This window comes from Paroedura picta, chromosome 6, assembly GCF_049243985.1.
Source record: "Paroedura picta isolate Pp20150507F chromosome 6, Ppicta_v3.0, whole genome shotgun sequence".
Lineage (NCBI taxonomy): Eukaryota > Metazoa > Chordata > Lepidosauria > Squamata > Gekkonidae > Paroedura > Paroedura picta.
Window position 1 is genome coordinate 3,344,944 of NC_135374.1, and position 19,105 is coordinate 3,364,048.

The following is a 19,105-nucleotide window of genomic DNA, read 5'->3' on the forward strand; positions in this document are numbered from 1 at the left end:
AAAAAAAAATTCCGTCTCAACCTCCGGAAGAAGTTCCTGACAGTCTGAGTGGTTCCTCAGTGGAACAGGCTTCCTCGGGAGGTGGTGGGTTCTCCCTCTTTGGAGATTTCTAAACAGAGGCTGATTCTGGGAAGGCTCAAGGGGGTGGCAGGTGACAGTGGATGAGCTATAGGATTGGGAGTGTCCTGCACAGTGCAGGGGGTTGGTCTAGATGACCCAGGAGGTCCCTTCCAACTCTAGGATTCTACGTTTTGCCATCATAAACGGTGTAATCCTTAACCATTAGCAAAGAGGGGAGCTGCCTTCCTTTAATGGACGGACCAAAATTTTGATTCAGTATAAGGAATATCTGAAAGATGGCTGAACCCACAACAGTTATAACTAGCTTTAGGCTTGTCCCATGACAGGTGAGAGTCCAGGATATGCTGAAATCTGATCGAACAGATCCCTGGTCCACAAAATGGCACAGGTGCCAGGGATTCTCCCCCCACCCCCTCCTAGGGATGGAATGCAGACTTAATCTGCTGCAGGTGGCCCTTTTCCTGCCTCCCCCAAATAGCATCACCTGGTAAATAGCATCCAATTAAGCTTCCATTAAAGGGGCATCTTCCACCTTTGCGCTCTATTGATGATCCTAATTTCCAAAGAAAAGCAACCAGCTCTGGGCTGCCGACTGAACAAGGGAGATTTTGGGGAAGCTCTCCTCCTCTCTTTGCTGCGGGTTCCTTAGGAGCGAGGTCCCTGCATGGTGGTAAGTAGACGGAGCAGAGGGGAGGGGTGGGGGGTCTTAGGAACAAGGGGGGGTCTCTGAGCATAAACAAGCTGTTCTGGGGAGGGGCCGTGGCTCAGTGGCAGAGCCTCTGCTGGGCATGCAGGAGGGCGCAGGTTCAATCCCCCAGTGGAACAGACCAGGTAGGAAGTGATACGATAGACCAGGGGTAGTCAAACTGCGGCCCTCCAGATGTCCATGGACTACAATTCCCAGGAGCCCCTGCCAGCGAATGCTGGCAGGGGCTCCTGGGAATTGTAGTCCATGGACATCTGGAGGGCTGCATTGACTACCCCTGCGATAGAGACACCCCCCCCACACACACTCACACATGCACACCTGGAGAGCTGCTGCCAGTCTGAGCAGGCAATCCTGACCTCGATGGCCCAAGGGCCTGACTCGGTACCAAGCAGCCTCGATGTGTTTGTCCCCACTATGGATCTTCAGCCCCCACCACTTTCTCTTTCTCCTCCCCCCACCGGGAACCCTGGCGAGTCCCTTTTGGGAATTGCACTCTGCACATGCCTCGCGGCGCCGTCCCCCCTGGTGCAAAGCAGCGGCGCCGCTCTCCGGGCTTCCCTCCTCCGGGCGGAGCCTCCTCCTCCCCGGGTGGGCGGCGGCGGCTCTATAAGCTCCGGGCGCCGCTCCTGCCTCCGCCTTCTTCTCCTGCGTCCGCCGCTCGCCTGCCTGCCTGCCTGGGCGCCCCTCACCGCCGCCTCTGGTCTCCCGGCTCCGCTTGCCCCGCCTGCTGCCGCTTCTCCTCCTCGGGATCAGGTGAGGGGGGGGGGTCTGGGGGTCTCTCCTGCCCCCCGTTGCCTGGGGAGGGGGCTTCGCTTCCTTTCCTGCCGCCCCCTTCCCTTGGGGGCTCTCTTTGCACTCTGGGCGCCCTCCCAATTGTGGTGGGGGGCTTCTCCTTTTCCCCTGCGCCCCACCTTCGTCTCCTTGTCTCCTGCTGCTCTCCTCGCTCCCTCCCCCCTAATTTCCCCTCTCAACGCCGCGCTCTTGGCCGGTGCCTCAGTTTCTCCCGTGTAAGGGCCAGCCTTTCACACGCGCAGGAACACAAACAGGCACCCATCCGAGGCTTCCATCGGGCACCCTTCTCCCCCGGTGCTCAGTTCTGTTTTCGCAACAGCGCTGCGTGGGGAGGTGAAGTTGAAGAGGAAGGAGCGGCCGAAGTTCACCTGGTGCAGCACGCAGGGATTCGAACCCGGGTCTTTACTGTCCTCATCCTTCATGTTTCCTGCCGCTCCCTCCCATCTGACCCCCCTCTTCCATTGTCTTGCTCTTCCCCTCTAGAAATTCCCCCTTGGGGTCTTTCTCCTTCAGAGCGCCCCTCCCTCATTTCGGGAGCCGGACCCTAATTCTGCACCTTCTGCTTCTATTCTGTTTTGCATTTATCTATTGCATTTAATTTATTTCTTATGGGTCGAAGTGTGGGTGTGGGTGGGGGGGGGACCTTTTTGCTCCTGGTCCCCCAATTTGCCTGCGGCTCCTCCCTTTCCCCACGAAAAAGCTTTTGTGCTTCGGTCCCGATTCTGCCGTTTTCCTCTCCTCTCTTCCCTCTGCAATTGCCTAGCTCTCTTATCTCTTGCTCTTTACTCTCTTCATCTCCTTTGTCCCCCTTCTGCCTAGATTTACTCCACCCCTGCTGGCGGGAGAAGGGGTAGGTGGGTAGGCTGGCCAGATCCCAGAATTGGGAACTTCTGGAAATTTGGGGGTGCATCTTAGGAAGGACCAGGACCTCCATGGGGTACAATGCCATAAAGTCCACCCTCCGAAACCTCTGTTTTCTCTAGGGCATGGTGGCCAAACTGTGCCTCTCCAGATGTTCATGGACTACAATCACCATGAGCTGGCTCATGGGAATTGTAGTCCATAGGCATCTGGAGAGCCACAAGAGATCAGTTGTAACCCCAGGAGATCTCCTTCCCCCTTTCCACCGGAGACTGGCAACTGTATGACGCCTCTGAAAATCTTACTGATATTTCTGGACCTGAAAGATGGACTACTCACAGTCTTGATAGTGCTGTTCTCACAAAGCAGTAATCTCTGGGCTTTCTCAGCCTCCCCTCCCTCACAGGGTGTCTGCTGTGGGGAGAGGAAGGGAAGGCGATTGTAAGCCCCTTTGAGAATCCTTTGGGTAGAAAAAAGCAGCATCTAAGAACCAACTCTTCTTCTTCTTCAGCAATCTCAGGGCTCTCTCAGCCTCCCCTCCCTCACAGGGTGTCTGTCTTGGGGAGAGGAAAGGGAAGGCGACTGGAAGCCGCTTTGAGACTCCTACGGGTAGAGAAAAGTGGGGTACAAAACCTAACTCTTTTTCTTCGTGTATCTGGAGACCCGTGTTTCGTGCACAAGTTTAGACCCAGAACAAAACTTGGTTGGCCAGATCCAACCTTACATGTGTCCCTGGAGTCAAACTTCATTCAAATGTACAAGATTTTAGTTTATGTGCTGCTGGGTCCAAGTCCAGGCGCACCTTAGAGACGGCAAGGCTTTTTGAGCAACTCCCTTCATCAGATACAAGTAAGAATGGAATCCCCGTGTCTTTATATCTCAGACGGGGGTCTTGCAGATTAAGGAGATCAGGATACAAAAGTACATTGCAAAGTGTAATCAGTTTGATTCGGGCGAGGGGGGCAATGTTTAGGGGCAGAAAACCAGCATCTGTCCTCTTTACGCTACATTTTTGAAATGTACCTACCTCTTAGAAACCAATTCATTTCAGCAGAGCAGCCCTGCTGAGCCACAGTAAAAGAGCAAAAGATAGTGCGGTCTCTTTTGAGGTATTGAGTTTCCAGAGTCAACGCTCCGATCCCCTAAAGAGAGGACACGGGTTCTACAATATACCTGGGAAATCTTGCTGGGTTTACAGTCCTACCGAACTAAAAAATTAATTTCAGGTTGCTTTGGGGCTGGATTGTTAAAGCTCTTTTCCGTTCTGTTTTGTCTTGCCTTCTGGCCATATGTGTATCCCTGTTTTTATTCTCAGACCTTGGAGGTAGGTTAGGTGGGGGGTGGCCAATCTAGAGGCCTCTGTGGCTGAGGGGGGGATTTGAACCCAATTCCCCCCTTTTTAGCCTAACACAGGGCTAGTCAAACTGTGGCCCTCCAGATGTCCATGGACTACAATTCCCATGAGCCCCTGCCAGCGAATGCTGGCAGGGGCTCCTGGGAATTGTAGTCCATGGACATCTGGAGGGCCGCAGTTTGACTACCCCTTAATAAAAGCATCAACGTAAATAATTAAAATTAACTGCTGAAATAAAATCCGATGGGAGTCTGCGTACACATGAGAATATAGATCCAGAATGAAACGCTGTTCGTCTTAAAGGTGCCCCTGGGCTCAAAACTTTGTTGGATTAACTACTTAAAATAAATAAGTAGTTTTTGAATTTGTATCCCACCCCTCCCGACTACCATCGGCTTGGGGCGACTCACAGATGAAACAGTAAAAGACCCATAACAATGAAATCTTTCCCCGTAATTAAACCAGAAACAAAAACCAGCGATCAAAATGGCGATAAACAGGAAAAAGGTGGGGGAGGGGAGCCTCTCCCCCATAACAACGCTGCTCCCACCCCAGCCACAAAAATAGCTCTAGATGATAATTCAGAGGGTTGTGAGCATCCTGCCTGGTGCAGGGGGTTGGACTAGATAACCCAGGAGGTCCCTCCCAACTCTATGATTCTAGGTTGTGATTTTTCTGGTGTCAGATGTCGGCCCAATATTTAGCAAAGGCATAAGCCTAAGGATAAGGTGGGACCCCCAGATCGTAACACTGGGCACGCACACACGCGCACACACACACACACACACACCAGCCTCGACCAAATGCCTGGCGGAAGAGCTCCGTCTACAGGCCCTGCGGAACCTTGATAGTTCCGTCAGGGCCCTGAGCTCTTCCGGGAACTGTGACAGCTTTGGAACCCAAATCTCCTGGCTCTTAGCCTAACACCTTAATTTCTGCCACAACCCCAGGAGGGGTGTGCTTGGTTGTGACCTCCTAGTTTGCCGTCCATGGCTCCGAAGGGCTGCACAACAGGCCCGGGAGCGGCTCTCTTGACCCACAGGAGACACCAGAGGCTCATTCGCCCACAAATTGCTCCCTGGGCTCGTCCTCCAGATGTCACCTCAGTCGTGAAGCGCCCTTCAGTTATCTTTATCTAGCAGCTGAGGACAAGATTGGGTGTTTCCTGGTGAACTTTGCTTGCTTTGGTTGCCCTCAAGGCGCTTCCCTCTTCCCCGCTGGTCCGAACCGGTTTGCTCCGGAGCGCAGGGGAGTTGAGTGCATTGAGCCATGGAGGCTTTTCGTGCCAATTGCTGTGTGGGATGGTGAGATAAGATGATCTTGGCACTGGCAGAGATTATAGGTCTGTGACTCTGCATTTTTTTTCTGTGGTCCTGAGAAAGGAGACGGCTCGTTTATTGGCTCTCTGCATTTGGTAGGACCCACTGGGGGTGGGGGGAGACCCCCAAATCTCCCTGACATGCTCGGCAAGGCCTGTCGCTTGTGGGGATGCTGCCGTGCTTGGGTGGTGGCAGATGGGGCTAGCAACAAGGCATGCCTCTGCCATTAATCGGTAATCTTGACATTTTTATTCCCTCCACAATGTTTTTCTAATCAGAATTTATTTTATATATGTTCGTTTGAAGCCAAAGGACCGATCAACTCTGCTTTTTGTCCTAGAAAGGTTCTGCAGTCAGATAAGAGAGCCAGTTTGGTGTAGTGGTTAGGAGTGCAGATTTCTAATCTGGCGAGCCGAGTTCGATTCTGCACTCCCCCACATGCAACCAGCTGGGTGACCTTGGGCTAATCACAGCATTGATAAAGCTGTTCTGACTGAGCAGGAATATCAGGGCTCTCTCGGCCTCACCCACCTCACAGGGTGTCTGTTGTGGGGAGAGGAAAGGGAAGGCAAATGGAAACCGCTTTGAGCCTCCTTCGGGTAGAGAAAAGCGGCATATAAGTACCAACTCTTTTTCTTCTAAACATCTTTATCATGCTGCATGTTTGTTGGATATTTTAAGGATGCTGCTTACTAATTTGCGGCTAATTTACTCTTTCCTTAAATATATCTGGTGGTTTCCGCTTCATTGTCTGAGGAAGTGTGCATGCGCATGAAAGCTCATACCTTGAACAGAACTTTGTTGGTCTTAAAAGTGCCTTTAAGGACTCGAAATTTGTTCTGCTGCTCAAGACCAACGCCATGATCCAACTGAACCTATCTGCGCTTTTTTGGGGTCTGAATGCAGGGTGACAACTCACCTTTTTGATCCACTTTTAAAAACTTTCTCCCTTTTTATCTCTGCAGGATAAGTATTATGATTATTAGGTGTCGTCTTTCAGCCGCTCTTTCTATGGCAAGCCAAGGGAGTCGGGCCGCGGTGGCGTTGAGCAAGTTTGACGGCCGGGATACCTTTAGAGAATCTTGATCACTCCGCTGGCATCCTGACATACTTGAATAAGGTAAGGACGGCCTTTGGGTGCCAAATGACCCCTTCGACTTGGTGGGGTGTTGCTGGCCCGGTGGAATGCTGCACCGGTGTGGAAGGAAATGCCAATTTTTGGAAATGTGAACTTTCAGAATCAAGTTTCTAGTCCTGCAGGTACACCTGAAAGTATACGGGAGGTTGTCAATAGGGTTGGGCACTTCAGCTCGGTTTGGCTGCCTCGGTGATCACCGAAGCCCGAAGTGGCGCGTAGGAGGCCAGTGCTGCAGTGCAGAGAGAAGGGGTGGCGGCAGCACACAGGCACAGAGCTCTGTGTCGGCGCGCGACTGCCAGCTGCCTTGCTGCAGCGCTGGCTGCCTCAGGCCTCTGTGATCGCCAAGGCGGCCGAACCAAGCCGAAGCACACAACCTTTAGGATGCTTAGGGCTGCTTTAGGATGCTTAGGACTGATCCTGCGTAGAGCAGGGGGTTGGACTAGATGGCCTGCATGGCCCCTTCCAGCTCTATGGTTCTATGATTCTAACCCTAGATGTCAATTCCTGCTTGTGAAATTCCTGGGGATTTTGGGGCTGAAGACTGGGGAGAACAGAGGTTAAAATGGGGAGAGGACCTCCAAAACAGCCCCTCCCCCCCTCAGTGATCTGATCTGTTAGTTGGATATCTATTGAGAGAGAGGGAGTCTTGGTTAAAATGGGATTTCCTTCCACAGGCATGCACAGAGTTCTGCTTCTTCTCTCTCTCTGTGGGGTTTTTTAAAAAGCACTGCACTGTCTGCCCCCATCGTAGGGAGAAGTGAGAAGTGGGTGACTTTCTAGCTGATAAAAGCTTCTTCAGGCTACGATCCCAGCTCTTCCGGACGGACGCAGAGTTTACTGTCAGTGCCGATTGTCTCTGTGTAAAGCCGCAGTGACTCAGCAAGGTTCCCGTTAACTGCTGACTCAGTTCCAGTAATGAAAGGAGAACTCCTGAGATCTTCCATCAGTCATAACTTTTTAACGCAAGCGGAAGGGGTGGGGAGTCCTGCGCGGGTGACCAGCTTGGCTGGCGTTAAGGGCCGAGCGGGAAGGAGAAATTCTGGTGCAGCTCTTGACCTGCGTGTGGATTTTTTTTCTGGGTTTCTGGAGACAAACTTCCCTCATGACAAAAGGGAATATGGAGAGGCACTGGGGTGCAGTGGTAGAACATGTGCCATGGGGTACTGAAGGTCCCAGGTTCTGTCCCCCGGATCTCCAGTAAATAAGGGTCAGGCAGGAAGTTAGGAGAAGACCTACATTGGAAACCCTGGAGAGGTGCAGAAAGGGTCCATGGCTCAGTGGGAGAGCATCCACTTGGCAGGCAGAAGGTCCCAAGTTCAATCCCCGGCATCTCCAGTAAGAAGGACCGGGATGGGAAAGACCTTGACCTGAGATCCTGGCTCAGTGGCAGAGCCTCTGCTTGGCAGGCAGAAGGTCCCAGTATAAGGTTGTTCAAGATACGTACATGTTCAAGATAACGTCGGTCTGTAATAGTACGATCCTGAAGAAAAAAGGAAATCACAAGGCTCAATGATATAGTACTTCTCTATGTTTATAGGTGAAAAGGTTATAACATAGTCATAAAGAGTCAGCCAAAACAGGATCCTAGGTTAAGTGACCCACTTTCTGTTTTATCTTCGTCAGTGGTTGCTCTTCCAATATACTGTCATAGTAGTAGTCGTAGTATCACATTGGCAAAAGGCTCATAATCGTCTGGGGATTTCATAAAGTGCCTCAATCCTGAACAGGAGTTCAGGATGGAATGTCAACCTTACAACACTCCTGCGAGGTAGGCTTGCCATTCATCTCTGCTTGCCTCAATGCCACCTGGAAGCAGTTAACGGCTCTGAAGCAGTGATTTGAAGGTGTTTCCCATGAACTGCTTCCATCTGCGAAGAGGTTCCTGACAGACAGAGCGGTTTCTCAGTGGAACAGGCTTCCTCGGGAGGTGGGGGGTTCTCCATCTTTGGAGATTTTAAAACAGAGGCTGGAGAGCCATCTGACAGAGAGGCTGATTCTGTGAGGGTTCAAGGGGGTGGCAGGTGACAGTGGAGGAGCGAGAGGGCTGTGAGTGTCCTGCACAGTGCAGGGGGTTGGACTAGATGACCCGGGAGGTCCCTTCGAAGTCTATCATTCTATGAAATGGAAAATTAGATTATTTGGGTAACCTAAAAACAAAACTGCACCCTTTATTACTGATGCTGTGACCAGGGCTGCAAAGGATACAAACCTGTCCCCTTAATTCAGTAGTCGATCATCCGCCGCTCATTCTACGGTGCTTTTTCCACCAAAGTCCTCCTTAGTCTGCAGTCTTGAGCACTGGTGATTCATGGCCCCGCTAGGCGTTGCTTAGCAGCGGCCAATCAAACGTAAGCTGTGGCCACCTTTGCAGAGAACGTCCGTTGCTAGGGCAACAGGACTGCGGCCGAAGAGAGCTATCGGAGATGTCCCTTTTCGCGGGAGGAAAATCAACCCCGGCGATCGCCCGAGCCTTGGAAATTGCAACATGGCTAAATCCTAGAATGGCTAAAAACCAATTCTAATTTGTGTCAATTAAAATCCACCCACACCAATCTCAAATGGGCATGAATTAAAGGAATATTTTTAAACGTTTCTTTATCGCTCACCTTTCAACTTGAAACATGCACATTTTTAGGGGCTAGAGAGTAAGGATTGCTGCACCGATCCTGTCACTTACTGTCAATATATTATTCAGAAAGGTGGTGTGGCTGATGTCCATGTTTCCCTTTGTCAACTCCTGAAGCAGGTGTGTTTTAGGAAGAGCCTGTGGTGGGCCCGGTCCCAGATGCCTGTGTGGCAGATTTGGGAACCAGCAAGCATGAAGAGGGTTCAGTCACCCTTCCTGGTCGTTGTTAGGTGCGAAGTCATGTCTGACCCATCGCGACCCCATGGACAATGATCCTCCAGGCCTTCCTGTCCTCTACCATTCCCCGGAGTCCATTTAAGTTTGCACCGACTGCTTCAGTGACTCCATCCAGCCACCTCATTCTCTGTCGTCCCCTTCTTCTTTTGCCCTCGATCGCTCCCAGCATTAGGCTCTTCTCCAGGGAGTCCTTCCTTCTCATGAGGTGGCCAAAGTATTTGAGTTTCATCTTCAGGAACCCTTCCTGGTACTGTGCCCCTAATCCAGCCAGGCCCACAACTGACTACAAAACCTCATGGTGTCCACGTGGACTTCATAATGCATGAGCTAGCCTTGAAATGAGCGTTGTGCAGGTTGGTTGGTCAGAGCTTGGACTAGAATCCCAGAATTGGAAGAGGGCATAGAGGCCACCTCGTCCCGCCCTCTGCTCCAAGCAGGATCAGCCCAAAGCATTCCCAGCTGCTGCATGAAGACCACTTTCCCTGGTCTGACCCAGCAAGGCTCTTCTGAGGTGCTTAGCAGGGTCATGGTACCTCAAGTTCCATAAAATCGTCATAGAATCATAGAGTTGGACTTATGGGTCATCTAGTCCAACTTCCTCTATGATTTTGATGGTTTGGATGAGGTTTGTTGAGGTGTACCTGCAAATGTGCCCCGATGAGGCCTTTGAACAGGACTTCATTGGCATCATTGTGTGCCATTATCCTAACAAGAACTGAACATTTGCGTTTTTGAATGGATGTTTTGCTGTGTCTGGGTGGCAGTTCTGACTTTGAAGGCGCACATCGGGATTGCTCACTCCGCATCTCTCTTCCTTCCGGACAGGGGCAGAGTTCATTCATCTCGACCTTTTCACTACAGCCGCCCCCCTCGGCCGGCTTCGTTGCTGCCCGTCCGCCTCCATCCCCTACCTGAAACCAGTGCCAGCTTGACAAAATGGTTGGATTCAAGCCCACGGACATCCCTCCGACGGCCACGGTGAAGTTCATTGGGGCCGGGACAGCCGCCTGCATTGCGGACCTGGTCACCTTCCCGCTGGACACGGCTAAAGTCAGGTTGCAGGTGAGCACCTGTGGACAAGAGCCCAAGCAGGGCTGGTCCTTTCCGATCATTGTGATGCTGGAGTGGCCTGCGTCTGCAGTAGAGCAGGAAGCCCCCAACTTTTTCGGACCTTTGGGATGGCCAGGGTTGTAAGCGGAACGACAAATTGGCTGCCACGGGAGGCGGAGTCAGAGGCAAGAAGCCCCAGGAGTGGGCGTGAAGAGATGTTTTTAAAAAATATGTAAGAAAGAGGAGTCAGAGAAGGAAAACATTGTGGGGCAGCTGCTACAGGGAAGTTGTTTTGATTTGCGCAACCAATCAGAGGCTGCACCGGGCAAGAGCCCCACCCACTTTCTGGGAAGACTGGTGATCAAGTGATGGTGATCTCTGGGCATCAGGTCGGGGATCCAGGTCACAGAGCTTGCCAGTTGGCAGGTGTCCTCCAGTACCAGCAAAGGCCCTGGCATGTTTTCTGCACGTGAACATTTCCCAGTCTTACCTGTTCAGTGTAAACGGCTGGCACTAGTCGGCCTTGTCTTCCCATTCCGTGATGTTTATCCCAAAGGCTTTAAAAGGCTGTCTCTTAGTAGAGGAGGGCAGGGAGTAGCGCCTGGTGGCAGCAGAGGCAGACTCGCGACAAGGGGTTTAAATAATGGGCAGGAAGGGACCAGCTTGGTTTTTAGGGAATAGGGTTGCCAACCTCCAGGTTGAACTTGGGGATTTCTGGGAATTACAGTTCATCTCCAGAGTACAGAGATTTGTTTCCCCTGGTGAGAGGGTGGACTCTATGGGTTTGACCCCCTGTGAGGTTCAGGGATGCCGTAGGATTGGCTCAGCTGTGGAAGGGGCTGCCTGAGGAGGTGGGGAGCTCCCCCTCACTGGTGGTCTTCAAGCAGTGGCTGGACAGATCCTTCTCCTGGATGCTGGAGGCTGATCCTGCACTGAGCAGGGGGTGGGACTAGATGGCCTGCATGGCCCCTTCCCCCTCTAGGATTCTAGGAGTCTAGTTCAGCAGTGGAAGGGGCTGCCTCAGGAGGTGGGGAGCTCCCCCTCACTGGGGGTCTTCAAGCAGCGGCTGGACAGATCCTTCTCCTCGACGCTGGAGGCTGATCCTGCACTGCGCAGGGGGTGGGACTAGATGGCCTGGAGGGCCCCTTCCCACTCTGATATTTCAGCTCCCTCTTATGGGTGGCCTTAGTGAACTGAACCGGGCAGTCCCCCAATCCGCTCCGACAACTCCCCTCCCCTCCCCCCAGATCCAAGGGGAAAGCAAGCTGGCCGTCGCACGCACGTCAGCCCAGTACAAGGGCGTCTTCGGCACCATGGCCACCATGGTGAGGATGGAGGGGCCCAAGAGCCTCTACAACGGGCTGGTGGCCGGGCTCCAGCGCCAGATGAGCTTCGCCTCCGTCCGCATCGGGCTCTACGACTCCGTGAAGCAGTTCTACACCAAAGGCTCGGAGCGTAAGTTGGGCTTGGGGGGCAAAGCGCCAGCTGACAGAAAGAGCCTCTTGGGCAGGGGTTGGGCAAGCTGGGGAGGCCCAAGTTGTCTGTGGACTACAATTCCCACGAGCCCCTGCCATGCTGTGGCTCATGGGAGTTGTAGTCCATGGACATCTGGAGAACCACAGCTTTGGCTACCCCTGGGCTTGGGCTAGTGGGAAGGTCCGTGTGCTACCAAGGCTGGTGCTGGGGACTGAGAGCCAGAATTGGGAAGCCTTTTGAAGTTCCACAGAAGAGGAAAGATCAAAGAGTCTGGGACTTGTCTCAAAGAAATTACTTACAGCAGGGGTAGTCAACCGGTGGTCCTCCAGATGTTCATGGACTACAATTCCCATGAGCCCCTGCCAGCAAATGCTGGCAGGGGCTTATGGGAATTGTAGTCCATGAACATCTGGAGGACCGCCGGTTGACTACCCCTGACTGATTGGAGGTGGTGGTGGGGGTGGGGGTGGGGAGACGCATGATAAAGGTTTATGAAATTAGGCATGAAGTCGAGAGTGGACAAGGAAGAACTTTTCTCTCTCTCTCTCTCCCAAAATGCTAGACCAACGGTGCTGACGGGAGGCTGATTAAGGACAGAAGAAAGTCAATACTTCTTATGCTAATTATTAAAATGTGACATTTGCTGCCCGAGGATAGAGTGATGGCCACAGGCGTAGATGTCTTTATAAAAAGACATCAGATAGATTCGAGGGGAGGTCTGTTGGTGGCTGTTGGTCACAGTGGCAGAGTAGAACCCCCATGTTCAGAGGCACTCAATCCCTGACTCCCTGAGCCAGAAGGCAACATCAGGGGAAGGCCTCAGCCCTCCCTGGTCTGACCCAGCAGGGCTCTCCTGAGGTTCTTGCATTTCGTGTGAGCAGCCCTCTGCTGCAGTGAGGGAGCTCCTTCCTTAGGGACCTTGTTTCTGCGGGATGCTGCTGGCTGCCTCTCCTGAGCGCTCCTCTCCCCTGACTTTTGCAGATGCTGGCATAGGGAGCCGGCTCCTTGCGGGCTGCACCACGGGGGCCATGGCGGTTGCCGTGGCCCAGCCCACCGACGTGGTGAAGGTGAGGTTCCAGGCGCAAGCCCGAACGGAAGGCGGCAAGCGGTACCAGGGGACCCTGGATGCCTACAAGACGATTGCGAGAGAGGAGGGTGTCCGGGGCCTCTGGAAAGGTGGGTCAAGGGGAGGGCTGTGGGCCTTGAAGCAAATGTTTGTACGGCAACAACAGATTACACAGGAGCACCCTGCAGAGGCTCCAGTTCCTTTCAGTGCTTGGGCTGCTTGGCCCTCCATTCCTTGAGGACTAGGAACTTTATTTTTAAACTGAACACATGATATTCCCTTATGATGAATCAGGACCTCAGTCCATCAAAGTATTGTCTCCTCAGACTGGTAACCCCTCTCCAGGGTCTCAGGCAAAGGCCTTTCCCATCCCCTCCTGCCTGGTCCTTTCAACTGGAGATCCCAGGGATTGAACCTGAGACCTTCTGCATGCCAAGCAGAGGCTGTTCCACTGAGGTCTTTCCCATCCCCTCCTGCCTGGTCCTTTCAACTGAAGATGCCAGGGATTGAACCTGTGACCTTCTGCATGCCAAGCAGAGGCTGTTCCACTGAGGTCTTTCCCATCCCCTCCTGCCTGGTCCTTTCAACTGGAGATGCCAGGGATTGAACCTGAGACCTTCTGCATGCCAAGCAGAGGCTGTTCCACTGAGGTCTTTCCCATCCCCTCCTGCCTGGTCCTTTCAACTGGAGATGCCAAGGATTGAACATAGGACCTTCTGCATGCAAAGCAGAGGCTGTTCCACTGAGGTCTTTCCCATCCCCTCCTGCCTGGTCCTTTCAATTGGAGATGCCAGGGATTGAACCTAGGACCTTCTGCATGCCAAGCAGAGGCTGTTCCACTGAGGTCTTTCCCATCGCCTCCTGCCTGGTCCTTTCAACTGGAGATGCCAGGGATTGAACCTGAGACCTTCTGCATGCCAGGCAGAGGCTGTTCCACTGAGGTCTTTCCCATCCCCTCCTGCCTGGTCCTTTCAACTGGAGATGCCAGGGATTGAACCTGAGACCTTCTGCATGCCAGGCAGAGGCTGTTCCACTGAGGTCTTTCCCATCCCCTCCTGCCTGGTCCTTTCAACTGGAGATGCCAGGGATTGAACCTGAGACCTTCTGCATGCCAGGCAGAGGCTGTTCCACTGAGGTCTTTCCCATCCCCTCCTGCCTGGTCCTTTCAACTGGAGATGCCAGGGATTGAACCTAGGACCTTCTGCATGCCAAGCAGAGGCTGTTCCACTGAGGTCTTTTCCCATCCCCTCCTGCCTGGTCCTTTCAACTGGAGATGCCAGGGATTGAACCTGAGACCTTCTGCATGCCAAGCAGAGGCTGTTCCACTGAGGTCTTTCCCATCCCCTCCTGCCTGGTCCTTTCAACTGGAAATGCCAGGGATTGAACCTAGGACCTTCTGCATGCCAAGCAGAGGCTGTTCCACTGAGGTCTTTCCCATCCCCTCCTGCCTGGTCCTTTCAACTGGAGATGCCAGGGATTGAACCTAGGACCTTCTGCATGCCAAGCAGAGGCTGTTCCACTGAGGTCTTTCCCATCCCCTCCTGCCTGGTCCTTTCAACTGGAGATGCCAGGGATTGAACCTGAGACCTTCTGCATGCCAGGCAGAGGCTGTTCCACTGAGGTCTTTCCCATCCCCTCCTACATGGTCCTTTCAACTGGAGATGCCAGGGATTGAACCTGGGACCTTCTGCATGCCAAGCACAGGCTGTTCCACTGAGGTCTTTCCCATCCCCTCCTACCTGGTCCTTTCAACTGGAGATGCCAGGGATTGAACCTGGGACCTTCTGCATGCCAGGCAGAGGCTGTTCCACTGAGGTCTTTCCCATCCCCTCCTGCCTGGTCCTTTCAACTGGAGATGCCAGGGATTGAACCAGGAACCTTCTGCATGCCAGGCAGGTGCTCTCCCTCTGAGCCAGGCCCCCTGCCCATTTCTCCGATGGAAGTGGCTGGCATTTCAGAATGAGCTGCAGATTGAACTAGGGGCAGGATTTCTTCCCGGATCTGTTTCTAGTGCAGTTGTTGCTACCTTTTTTCTAAGCCATCTCCGTATTCACAGTGGTCATCGTATGATTTTTTCCCCGCTTCCCTTTAGGAACCTCCCCCAATATCACTCGCAACGCCCTGGTGAACTGTGCAGAGCTGGTGACCTACGATCTGATCAAAGACGCTCTCCTGAAATACAACCTTATGACAGGTATGGAGGCTGGGGTGGGGTGGATGATCTGTGGGTCCGTGGAGCTTCCTGGGGGAGGAGAGGCAGCAGAGTCCTGCCCCACCCCTGTGGCTGAAGGTCCATCAAGGTGTTTAAAGGCGTCAAATCACTGTTCAAGCAGATCTTCTAAAATTGCCCTTGGTCTGCAGATAGCTTCAGCTGGGTGGATTTGTTGGTTTCCAGCAGAAGATCTAGACTCGTCCAGTTGAGCCTTAGAGACAAGAAGATTTTGGGGGTGGATTGATAAGTCCATCGATGCCTGGTAGCCATGGGGGCTGAGGAGAGCCTCCACACTCAGAGGCAGTCACACACTGAATCCCAAAGCCATGAGGCGACATAAGGGGGGGCATGGCCTCTATGCTCTGTTTCTCTTCTAAGAGGGACTGGTTGGCCACGGTGTCAGACAGGACACTGGACCAGATAGACCGGGGTAGTCAACCTGTGGTCCTCCAGAAGTCCATGGTCTACAATTCCCATGAGCCCCTGCCAGCAAATGCTGGCAGGGGCTCATGAGAATTGTAGTCCATGGACTTCTGGAGGACCACAGGTTGACGACCCCTGAGATAGACCACTGATCCATCAGGGCTCTCCTGAGGGTCTTGAAGCCCTCAGCTTCTCTGCCCTGGTGTTGGTCCTCCAGTGGAGCTGGTTGGCCACTGTGTGAAATGGTGCTGGACCAGATGGACCCTGGCTCAGATGCAGCAGGGCTCTGAATAGGTCCAGTCTTGGTTGCCAGCCTGACAGAATCCTCATTGCTGGAGCTGCCTGTTGGGTCTTTCTGATGGGGCTACGGGGGAAGGATGAGGGCACCGACCTGCTGAGAAGTATCTCCAGTTGGGATCCGTTCCCCGGCTGCCCACCCATTGCTCTCTCTCTCTCTCTCCCTTCTGCAGACAACCTCCCCTGCCACTTCACCTCGGCATTTGGTGCCGGATTCTGCACAACTGTCATTGCTTCTCCCGTCGACGTAGTGAAGACGAGATACATGAACTCTGCCCCCGGTCAGTACGGAAGTGCCGTGAACTGTGCCCTGACCATGCTCCGGAAGGAGGGCCCCTTGGCCTTCTACAAAGGGTGAGTCTCAGGCCCCCGGAAGAAAGAGGGGCTGTGTGTGTGTGTGTGTGTGTGTGTGTGGGTGTGTGTGTGTGTGTGGGTGGGTGTGTGTGTGTGTGGGTGGGTGGGTGGGTGGGTGGGTGGGTGGGTGTGGGGGTGTGTGGGGGTGTGTGGGGGTGTGTGGGGGTGTGTGTGGGGGTGGGGGTGGGGGTGGGGGTGTGTGGGTGTGGGTGGGTGTGGGTGGGTGGGTGGGTGGGTGGGTGGGTGGGTGGATTTGGGAGTGGGCGATAGGGGCTTTTATGTGGGGGTCTTCTCTTCCTTCGTTTTTGGGGACTTCCCAGGGGTAGCTGGTTGGCTGTTGTGTGAATCAGGATGCTGGGTTAGATGGACAGTGGGTCTGATCTAGCAGGGCTCTTCTGATATTTTTATGCTGTTTTTTCAACTACGTTTTGTTCGAAGATGATTTCAGAAGGTGACGATCTAAACAGGACATAAACCTCAGGAGAGCCCTGCTGGGTCAGGCCAGGGAGGGACCCTTCCTGTGCCACCCTTCCGCCTCCGGCAGCACGGCCTCTCCTGTTGGCGGCGTCTGACATCTGTTCTCCTTGCCCTTCTCTCTGCAGCTTCACTCCCTCCTTTCTGCGGCTGGGATCCTGGAACGTGGTGATGTTCGTGACCTACGAGCAGCTCAAGCGTGCCCTGATGGCCGCCCGGGCATCTCGGGAGGCCCCTTTCTGAGCCTGCGGATGGGTGCCGTTCACAGATTCCTCGTGTGCAAAAGCAAGCCCCTGCTTGGGAGCGCTTTTCCTGTTTCTCCGCCTCTCCGTGGAATCCTCTGCCTTTTCGGTCCCCTGCGTCTTTTTTTAATTTATTACTTCTTGCCTTTAATGTTTTTTTGTGTGGCTTCTCTTAGTTGTTAGTCGGCCTCGGGTGTCCGAGTGGCCTGGGCCTCCTCCTCTGTGCCTGCCGGGCAATGGGGGGAAAAGGAGATCGTGGCTTCAAGTACGTCGAGCTGCCTTTTAAAAATGATTTTTTTAGGACGTAACCGCTGCCCTGTTCTCTCCGTACTCCCCCGTCCCCTAACGCAGTTTCCACTAAACGGGTCTTAAATTCTGAAGCATTTTAAGTTTCGGAGTCCCCGTTCTGTTGATGAACGGAAGCCAGGTGAGAGGCCAGCCGTAAAAGCACTTTTTCGTTTTCATTTTAAGAAGCATCTGGAATCTCTACGGTTGTCTCCCCCTCCTGACCAATTTGCCTTCATGCTCTAATTGCGCATCATGCTGTATAGTTTTCATTGATGGCCGGCTCAAGATTTTGTGTGCGGCGGGATTAGCCCTGAGACAATTTCACGTCACTCCACGGTGTAAGGCCCAGGGTGACGGACCATTTGAGGCAGGGGTAAGTCGTGGCTTTAGGCTGTCCCACTTTTCAATTGCCCACTGTCCCCCCCCCCCCTTTCAAGAAGCATAGGGACGGTTCAGGAATCCGGGGACTTTGTGTGACTGATCCCTGAACCATCCCGTTCTGCCCCAAAGGTCTTTCCTCGAAGCAAGGACAGTTTTGTGGCTCTCCTTAAGTAGTAACAGCTTGCATTAAATTTCATTAGGACTTTTCCCATATAGATATGGCCCTGTAGCAAACGTCTATGAAAACCTCATCTCAAAACTCTTTGAAACCAACGTAGCATTAAGGGGGGGGGGGGGTGAAGGAGTCACCCTGTGGGTGTCGGCCAGAGCTAGGGACGACTCTAACCGTGTCCTGTAACTGTAACCTACTCCTGAGTAGGAGTTTAGTGGGCGCTGTCATGGCAGGGAGAAATAGCAGCACATTCCTGTGCAGAGTTATTCTAGGCTCACCTGTCTATTTTCGTAGGTAAGCGTAGATCTCTGCCCGGGGTCGTGCTGTAGGCATACAATCACTGCCTGGAGACTCCAATGATGTGAATGGTTGGCTGAATGCCGACACCCCCCCCCCCCCCCGCTTTCCCAAAGCTTATTCTTTCGTGGAAACACATGGGTGGGGAAGCTTCTGGGAACTTTCCTGGTGACTCCCCTAACCCCATTTCAAAGAAGGGAGGTGCTTTGACTCAAAGATGTGAGGATAACGGTAGAGCTTTTTTGGATATAGAGCGGGGGGGAGGGGGGTCTAGAGACGTAGCGAAAGCTGTAACCTTCCTGTAGGGCTTCTTGCTAGAGTTGTGCACTTTGGCTGCCACAGGAGCTGTTCGGATGGCTGCTTTAGCAGCTGAAGCACACAACCCTACTTCTTACCCCGTCGGCATTGGGAAGTGGGTTTTGGAAACGAGGTCTTGTATGAACTGTACGCAAGAACAGGGGGTGTTCCTTTAAGGGAGTTTGGCCAGACGTGGTTTTGTCTAGGTCGTATGGACAAGGCACTCCTAAAACCTCGTGTCCCCCGGACACGGCTCCTTTTTGAGCCCCTGGATTAGATTTGCTAGACTGCAGGCAGGGAGCTGCTTCCCGCCTCAATGAAATAAAATAAAATAAGTTCCACGTTGGCTTTGGTTTGCTACAGGGCTGTGCAGACTTTAGTTGGGCACGTTTCTTAGAGGAGACAACCTTATTAATTCTTTTTTTTTTTCTGGAAGTAACAATGACCACAATTCCCGCAGGCCTTGACAAACTGCTACCCTGGCTGCTCTGAATTGACTTTGGCGGAAACCTTGTGTTTAGATGCATGTCGTGTGAAGCCATTTGGGATGGTGCCAAGCTGTAATGAATCCTGTTTTAAAGCGTTAAACGTTTTCTTGTGTCGGTGCACGTCTTTTAAAATAAAGCTACAGTAGGACGCAAACCCTGATCTAGACTGCTTGTGGTTGTTTTCATAGAATCATAGAGTTGGAAGGGACCTCCTGGGGCATCTAGTCCAACCCCCTGCACTAGGCAGGACACTCACAACCCTCTCGCTCCTCCACTGTCACCTGCCACCCCCTTGAGCCTTCACAGAATCAGCCTCTCTGTCAAATGGCTCTCCAGCCTCTGCTTAAAGACCTCCAAAGATGGAGAACCCACCACCTCCCGAGGAAACCTGTTCCACTGAGAAACCGCTCTGTCAGGAACTTCTTCCAGAGGTTTAGACAGAATTTAGAATCGTATCATCGAGTTGGGTGG

General features: G+C 53.0%; 1 protein-coding gene across 2 annotated transcripts; it reads left to right on the plus strand.

The window, feature by feature from the left end:
• The first annotated feature begins 598 nt into the window (after positions 1-598).
• Positions 599-18,794, plus strand: LOC143839338 (dicarboxylate carrier UCP2). Of its 2 annotated transcripts, none has more exons than XM_077341196.1 (8): positions 599-751; positions 6,082-6,236; positions 9,943-10,179; positions 11,415-11,622; positions 12,625-12,819; positions 14,802-14,903; positions 15,815-15,995; positions 16,598-18,794. In XM_077341196.1, exons 3-8 carry the CDS (start codon positions 10,054-10,056, stop codon positions 16,710-16,712), a joined length of 927 nt encoding a protein of 308 aa, XP_077197311.1. In that variant the 5' UTR covers positions 599-751; positions 6,082-6,236; positions 9,943-10,053; the 3' UTR covers positions 16,713-18,794. The 2 variants fall into 2 exon arrangements, with proteins under 2 accessions (XP_077197311.1, XP_077197312.1); XM_077341197.1 differs by lacking the exon at positions 599-751 and adding an exon at positions 1,392-1,543.
• Positions 18,795-19,105: the final 311 nt, after the last annotated feature.